General features: G+C 37.8%; 1 protein-coding gene across 6 annotated transcripts in view; it reads right to left on the bottom strand.

The window, feature by feature from the left end:
* Positions 1-684: 684 nt before the first annotated feature.
* Positions 685-8,324, bottom strand: part of MBD5 (methyl-CpG binding domain protein 5) — a 105,079-nt gene continuing 97,439 nt past the window's right edge. For all 6 annotated transcript variants that reach the window (XM_082197271.1, XM_082197270.1, XM_082197269.1 and 3 more), the window contains 2 exons: positions 5,176-5,251; positions 685-4,099 (listed from right to left, as the gene is read on the bottom strand). In XM_082197271.1, coding sequence (XP_082053397.1) covers positions 4,028-4,099; positions 5,176-5,251 — 148 coding nt within the window. In that variant the 3' untranslated portion in view covers positions 685-4,027. The remainder of the gene's footprint in view (positions 4,100-5,175; positions 5,252-8,324) is intronic.

Genomic DNA, 8,324 nt, shown 5'->3' with positions numbered 1-8,324 from the left:
CAAATTATCTGAGGATTTATATATTTAACTCGGTGTTAATTTTATGTGTTTTTTTTAAAATAGTACAACATACACCCCATTTTAAGTCAGGGACATGTACCCCCTCCCAGACTGGTGTTGTGCAGACATGGCCCCCTTCCGGAAGAGAACATAACAGTGAGGCTTTTTGTGTGATTTAATCATAATATTGACAATTTTATCAAATTTTTACAAAACTGATATTGTTTCTTTTTTAAAAAATCTAACTCTTAGTAAGACTAGAATGGGGTTCTTTTAAAATAGAAAAGCATTCTTATGCTACTGCTCTTCTGGAATATTCATATTAAAAACCCTATGTAGCAAAATACAAACTGTAGCTAATAAAAGGTAATTCAGTCCACCATGATACTTTATACCATTAATATTCAGGGAATCCACAGTAATATTGCGTTATTAGCAAGTTGTATGCACAATGGCATTGGTAAATTTAAATATAAAACTATAAATCAAAACCCCAAACTTAGGCTGTGGCCATAACTGATATGGGACATGTATTAACTTTCCCCTTTAGATATTATTTTCAAAACTACTGTCAGCAATCACTTTCAGCCTAAATAATTGGTTTTAGGAACTAAACCTTTTTTCATAAATAGAAATAATTATATGGTGTTCATAAAGCTCCATGATAGAAAGAAGAATAATTCCTTTGATTTTTATATAATTTTATCACAACCCACCAAGAATAAATAAATAAATAGACACATGAGGATAGTTACCACTTTATATCCTCAAAACACCACACAAACATCCACTAATCGATCTAATGAGAGGCTAATTAATCTTCTGGGGCCCAACTTTAGTGTCCCACTTGTGATTTCTGTCATTGGGCCAAGTTGCCGAATTCAATTATTCCACTTTCCAAAATGAGGGTATTTTCTCACTCTCTAAATATAGGAGTATCTCATCATAAGTTAGAAAGTTGGCAAAAAAAAATTAAATGTTAAAATCTTCTGTTAGAAAAATATAGATTTGTTAAACAAAAAAAATAAGCGTAGAAAGAAGGGTTGGGCCTCAATAAAAAATGTAATTTATGCTTCAATGCAAAGAGAAAGAAATGGCTCTATGGGCAAAATTCAAGTACGAGTGACCAGCGTTTTAATTGTAAAGTAGGTGCAACATTTTTTAAAATGTTACAACACTGCATGACCTGTAATGCTCACAATATTTACATTAACTGCTTACATAAAACCATAAAAACTCTAAAGAGGAAGGAAAAAAATCTATATGGACTGAAACAAACTATTCCTAGCACCCACATCAATGCCAATATTAACCAATGAAATCAAGTGCACAAAAATACTTTACATAGTCTACTAATGTAAAGTATACATTGGTGAGAAAAGTACAAACCTAATTAGTTAAAAATGTCAAAAGAAGGGTTGGTCAATACAAATTCAGTTTTAGGGACAAAAAAAATAAAATAACTCGGGGGGGGGGAGAACTAAATATAAACATACACCCACTCACCCAAACATACACACACACATGAGTATTCATGAATAGAAACATCTGTTTAGACGAGAGCAGAAAGCAGGCTGGTACGAAAAATGGACATTAACTCTTTAAACATAACAAACACATCAACTCGTAACAAAACAAAACAAAAAAGGAAAGAGTGCTAACTAAACTACACAAAAGATCACTTCACATGAGATTTCATGTAGGATTATGGCAGGCCGCCCTGCCATTACACAAAAGACAAAATGAACCTACCCAGCAGAAGAAGGGTTTCTGTCTCCAGGCCACTGTAGCTTAGTGTAGCTAATTGCATTCCCTCAGGTTGGGGTGTGGCAAAAAGGGAAAGGGGCTGGGTCCACATGTGATAAGAGCAAGTCCTCTAGCCCAGGGGTAGTGCTGTGTGCGTTGGCACAGGAGAGCGGACCATGGTCATGTTGCTCCCTCCGATCCCTCTGGGGCTAATGGGGCTCATATCACATAGGAAAATGGAGTAGGTGACGTGGGCAGGGAATGAATACTCCTTGTGTAAGCACTAGATTTTGGTTATGGTTCTATCAGCCATGGATGGTGCCAATTACCAGCTGTCTTTGCTAGGAGAGGTAACTAGGCCATTATAAGGAACGAAGTTCCAGAATAAAACACAACGGTGGCTTCCCAGATGAAGAGGTAGAAGGTGGTCCTAAGGACTCCATCTTGCGCCCAGGCATGGCAAACAGAGAATACGTTTTGGGATGGCTGGGGAGAAGGGGAGGGCCACTGCTGCCACACGCAGCATCAACACTGAAAGTGACACTGCGTTACGCTTTCTTTTAAAGATACTGGTATTTTGAGAATGCCTCGCGGTTTTAGGTTTGTTTAGTGTATGATCAGCTTTCTAACGCACGCTTCACATTTACTTCAAACTTAACATAACATAAATAATCTGGTTAATAGATTCAACCTGCACATTTCTGCCACATTTATATGTATATATATAAATATATATATATAAATTCATATAAATTTATATATATATAAGAATCTGTTAATGGTATAAATAATTCTTATTAAATAAAATAAATCTGATATGTTACATAATACTGATAAAATCATTGGCTGGGATCCAAAGAGCTACCTTTAAGGTACATCCCAAGATTTGGGTGTGCCTAGCTGGATTCTTTTTGACACAAATATCCTTTTAACCAGAGACCCCACGCTGTATCATAAACTGCTTTTGTAAGTCCACTCAGGTTCAGAAGTGGTTTGCTACCCATATGGTTGGGAAGGAGATTTTCTGTTCAAGAAACACAGGCCCGTTGGGTGCACAGAACTAGTTCTGCAGTTCTTTGGATCCTGGCCAGTGCTGCTAGTAGTTTTGTAAGCCACCTTTCAGAACTAGAATATTAATACTGGCCAATGGGCATCAGTATCATCAGTAGGGTGATTCAGTGACCACTTGTGCTGAGAGAGTCCCACTGAACTCCATAAAAACACCCAGGCACAACTGGCCACTTCTTTAATTTTAGGAACATTTTTTTCTGAATTGTAAGATCTGACAATTAAAAAAATTAGCAATGAGCATGGTTCTTAAAACTGGGCTATTGCTCCCATACATTAAAATCAACCATGTCCCCCGTTTCAAAATACTGGGCTAGCCAATTTAGGCTATGAAGGGGTTCAAAAGAAATATTGGTATAAGATGAACTTGATTTTAAAAACAGGTGGCTATGAAACTCTGTTAAAGCAATAGCGGACTAAAAATATTCTATCTAAATATTCTTAATAAAAAAATCTACAGCATTCTACTTTAAAACTCAGGCAAATAATAATAAAAATGCAACCAGCAGTTGCAGTGTTTGACTTCTTAATTTGACCTGCAATCCCACATCCCTTTAGGAATCTGCAAGGTTGCACTCTCCTACAGAGACCTTAAATGGAGTACAGCACACTTCCAGGCAAGGTTCATTCCAAACAGACACTATAAATGAACACTCAGTGGCGAGAAGTGTTATGTCATAATTAAGGTATTACATAATCATGCCTTTTCAACTGCTGTTAAATACAAAAACAGCATCTTTTACATTATTATATAAAAGCATTTAGGCTGTATTTTTATTTATCACTTTACACTGGTAGTCTCTTGTATGTGTACTCAATAGAAACCAAAGAATTTTGTACACTATTTTTTTGTACAATAAAAGATAAAGTGTGCATTAGGTACGCTTGTACATGACAATATTGTACATTATTTACATTTGAGATATCGTCATGAAATTCTGTTTTATCTATATACACAATGAAAATTTTGCAGAAACATTTGGACTATTTCTTATAATCACAATTTTAGTATTATAGAAAAAAGGGTTCTATACACACACTGTAATCTTTTGAAGATCTGGATTAACTTCTCCTTCTTTACCAATAAGAATACTGTACCACTGTTTTGTTTAGCACCCTGTGGTGATGAACTCTATCCATCCTGATATTATATATATATGTGCATGTTGTTTTTTTTAAATAAGTACTGGACCAGTAACAAAGACATTCAATGTTATCTAGAGATCTTCCTCCTCTTGGGTTTTGGAGGCTTCAGCTGTCTGTCTCCCTGTGGAATTTGGTGCACCTGAAAAAAGCACAAAGGTAACAACAACAATGAAAATGCTGGAAGCCAGTTAATAATAATGAAGTACTTGTTATTTATAGAGTATTTTTTTTCATCGTGTTCAAAGCAGCCCATATACGTCATCTCCATAATCCTTATAAACACCTATGCTTTATTATTGGGTTAGATCCTATAAAAGACCTGCATTCATAAAATGGGGCTTTCTGGCTTCCCCCTGCCAAGAATAGTGTTTCAAGATTTTGGCAGTAGGGGGTAAAGCTACAGATAGGAGGTCAGGAGAAATCAGCACCCACCCCAAGCTGGGAAACAGAAGCATTTTCATGCTTGTGCCGAGCACCATTAGACCCAAGTAATTATTCCCATAGTAGAGTTGGGGATACAGAATGACAGTGAGCTGCCTACAGTGATGCAGCTAGGTAACCTTAAGAGTCTGCCCTGAATGGTGTTACCACCACGCCCCTTTCGACTGTAAATGTGTATCCCTTCCCAACTGTAGGAGTGATGAAGCCAAACAATTTGTATGCAAGCCAAGAGGAAGTGTGCTAGACTGAGGCCCATTGATCATTTATTACGTATATTGCAAGTTGCAGTTCTTTATTTACTTACCTGCGATTAAGCCTTATTGAACTCAAAGGAATTTCCTTCTTGATAGACATGCACTCGATTGCACTATAAGGGACCTTGAGTATGAGGCCTGTGGTTCCAGACTTAAGAGGTGTCATTAAAAGGTCCCATTCTATTTATTCGCTTGCTTTCTTACATTCATATATCCCACCTTTCTTCCATTTTGGAACTCAAGGTGGCGTATGTTAGGTTCCCATGAGGTTTCCCATCCAGGCACTGACAGATGCAGACCTGCTTGGCTTTAGAAAACTTCATCAAGTCTCATGTCTTCATATCAAATGCTAGGAATTATCTATGGTAGCTTCTAGTTCTCTGGGGTTGCTGAAATTATAATGGCTCTCTAATTGTAGGATTTAGGTTCAGTTGCAAAAATAGAACCATCAATTTGTTAGAATCACCCCCCCACCCCTGGCTGCTTTAAATAAGTTATATATTCTGCAGTTGGTACTCACATTCCCAGACATTTTGTCAAGTTCACTCATGGCCTCATGTATAGCAGCTTCTAAATGATTATTTAGCTTCCCACTTCTAGGATTAAAAACAAAGGAAAAAAATTACAGGAATGCCCATGACTTTTTGTAGTAGAATATGCAATTTAAAAATATGTAATTTAAAGACATAAACTACAAACTGAAATAAAATTCTACTCAGATTTTCAGCCATGGGAGACCACCCATTGCATACAATATAGCAGTTTAGATTAAATGCAGCCTATGCCTCAAAAAGCATAAAAACAAAAAAAGCAAACTGTAACTTAAAAAAATTGCATACACTAAACACATAGGCATAAAATCAATCTTTTTTTCTACATGAATTGAAAATTAACTTTATGGGGCAATCAGTATTTTAGTTTGCCTCTTTTAAAATGACAAACTGCACAACAAAGAACACGTTGCTCAAAAGCAGAGCATGGAATTATCACATTTTTACTAAAATGCTAAAGTGGATGTTTGAAGAAAGCACTGGTTGTCGTGGTGGGGAGAGAGGGAGAGAGAGAGAGAGAGACAAAGCAGCAGGTATCAAGAGGATAATGTATCTTTCTTTTTAACTTAGCTATGTGCAATCAGTATGTGCGCCAAAAAAAATTGCCTCTCACAAAGGCATGATTCAACTATTTAGGCTGCTTTAAAGAATCACCAAGCTGCTGCAGAATTTAACAATGGCTTGCTTTACCTGAGTCCCAAACTGAACAACACTGCATTTATTCCATAGCTGGAGAGTTCAATATGAAGAAAGCTTCTACAGTGTGTCTTCTACCTTCAGTCTAATTACAGAATATTCCATGATATCTATGGCTTTTATGGACCTTAGGGTTCCATATAGGCTTATGTACTTTAGGGCCATTTGCACAATATTAATTTCTTATGTGCATATAGCACCCATAGTGGAAACTCCATTTACACTGTCAGGTGTGACAAACACATACAAGTTCATTTTGCAACAGAGATTAAACAGACACATTATGGCATATGCAGAGTCTATTCAATTTTCTACATATATGTTGTATCCAGGAAGCAAATCAATCTTGTCTGTCTTGGCCCTTGGTTACGGAAAGAAACAGATAACTGGGTGGCTTTTGCAGGGCAGTATACAGTAATTAAGCTAGCCAATTATTCTGGATGTTTTTCAGAATTTTTCAAATTGCTTAACATGCAACTTTTTAGTGCCTTGTTTTAGTTTCATAGCTGTCGTGCTATATGTGTAATTTTCTTCAGAATTCACCCATCAACTGCACCATGACCACATGGTGGCCAGAAGAAAACTGGCCCGCAAACCTTTAATCTTGCCTGCATCATTTATATTGCACTTTTATCCAAGTGGTCTGTACACAAAAAGGACTGAAATATTAAGGACTCTTCAGAGAAACCGGAGGAAGTGATAATATGATTAGATATTACAGGTGCAGAATACACCTCTTTCTAGAATGGTCAAATTGAAGACTTACATGTTTGCATGAAATGACTGCATGCCTTTGTGGCAGAGAACGTTTCAGATTCACTCAAACACAATTGGATTATTATGAAAACAAAATAGCAAGGTATATGGGATGTTCCCCTGCCCCCACTTTGTTTTAGGTTAGATGTGTTGGGCTGTCTGTGGACATGTAACCATGGTCTGCCTTTGCCCAGGAAATACATTGGTCCTTTTGGGCCATAATGCCTTTATGGGTGCACTGTCCTGAGAGAATCTTAAATAGAATCTCCTGAGCAGTTACAGGTGCCCCTACCAATCTCCATTGTCTGCACCCCCAACTGATGATTGTAGAGGAACCTGCAATGAGATTAAAACTAAAAGCGAGGCATTGTTCATCTCTCCCTACAAGGAAAACATCACGCCATGAGATAAGGTGCAGACAAGAAGTCTGTGTGGCTGGCCTAAAAGCATGGCCCAGTCAGAAAGCTCCTTCTGATATAGCTCAACAGCCCCTTCCGTTACCAGAATGCACAGTAAGCTTCCCTCTCCCTCCTGTGTGGGAGAGAACTATTTTCCTATGGTGCAGCCCTACCTGGCAATGGTTGCCTGTGAATGTGGGGAAGCGATTGCCTTGAATTTAATAGATATAAGAAAAGATTAGATGAAACAAAATTCAAATAGTGAATTTTATTTATAAAAAGCTTCCTAAGGTACCCCGGAGTTAACAAATATAAATCATTTTGCTATAACGTTACAGTAACAGGCAAAGAGTAATATTGACAGAAGTTAGAACTGGTAGCAGTATTGTTTTTGTATTCATGCAGATATAGTACTTTCCTTTGTGTCCTATACAATGTATGCAGAATTGATGCTAAAAGTGCCAAAACTAAAATTTGTTTAACTTCAAATATTATCCTGATATAAACAACATATTTGTGTGGCCTACATTTTATTTTGGTGTACCTCTTGTCTAATTACTGCATGTGTTCAAATAAATGTCTCCGCTCTCTTCCCCCGCCCCCTGCCTAGCTGCTTGTGTGGTGCTACATTTGAAAGGGGGTGTTTGTGCTTAGCTAAACTAAAAAGGGTGTTAATTGCTTCTCCTCTGACTGATGTGCCCTCTCTGCAGGCTGCTCACTTAATTGCTCACCTGCTCATTGCTTTTTAATCTGTTAAGGTGTATCGTTTTTCCCCTCTCTACAAGATGCATAGTGGCTTTAAAGCTGTGGTCTACTTTTCAGTGTGGTAATTACTAACGGGATACACTAATCAGCTTGTTAGCTCATCAGGGAGCATGTTAATTTCATGATCTCTGGCAAGCTCTGTGGATGGGCTTGGCTAATTGCCATCTTTGGGATTAGGAAGGAACTTCCCCAGCTCAGATTGGCTAGTGACTGGGGGGGGGGGGGAGACATGCGTATGGTGTGTGTGCATGCGTATGGAAGCTGTAAGCACACCAAAAACTACAATTCTTCTTTCAAATTAACTTCAGTCTTTGTAAAGAGTGTCATTTATCTCTAGGATAAAGTGAACCCATCCTATTAGTGCAAGAATTTCTGCTTGTGCAGTAAGACTTGCCCTCTTCTGTCTCCGCACGTGTGGACCTACACCCTCTCCAAATCTGCTCTGGAGGTTGGAGAAAAACTTCTAGGACAGGATTAGTGGGTGCACCAGGTGGGAGAACATT

This window comes from Podarcis vaucheri (assembly GCF_965113315.1).
Source record: "Podarcis vaucheri genome assembly, chromosome: 1".
In the NCBI taxonomy this organism is placed as follows: Eukaryota; Metazoa; Chordata; class Lepidosauria; order Squamata; family Lacertidae; genus Podarcis; species Podarcis vaucheri.
The sequence above is the reverse complement of the archived record's forward strand: the minus strand, read 5'-3'. Positions and strand labels throughout refer to the sequence as shown.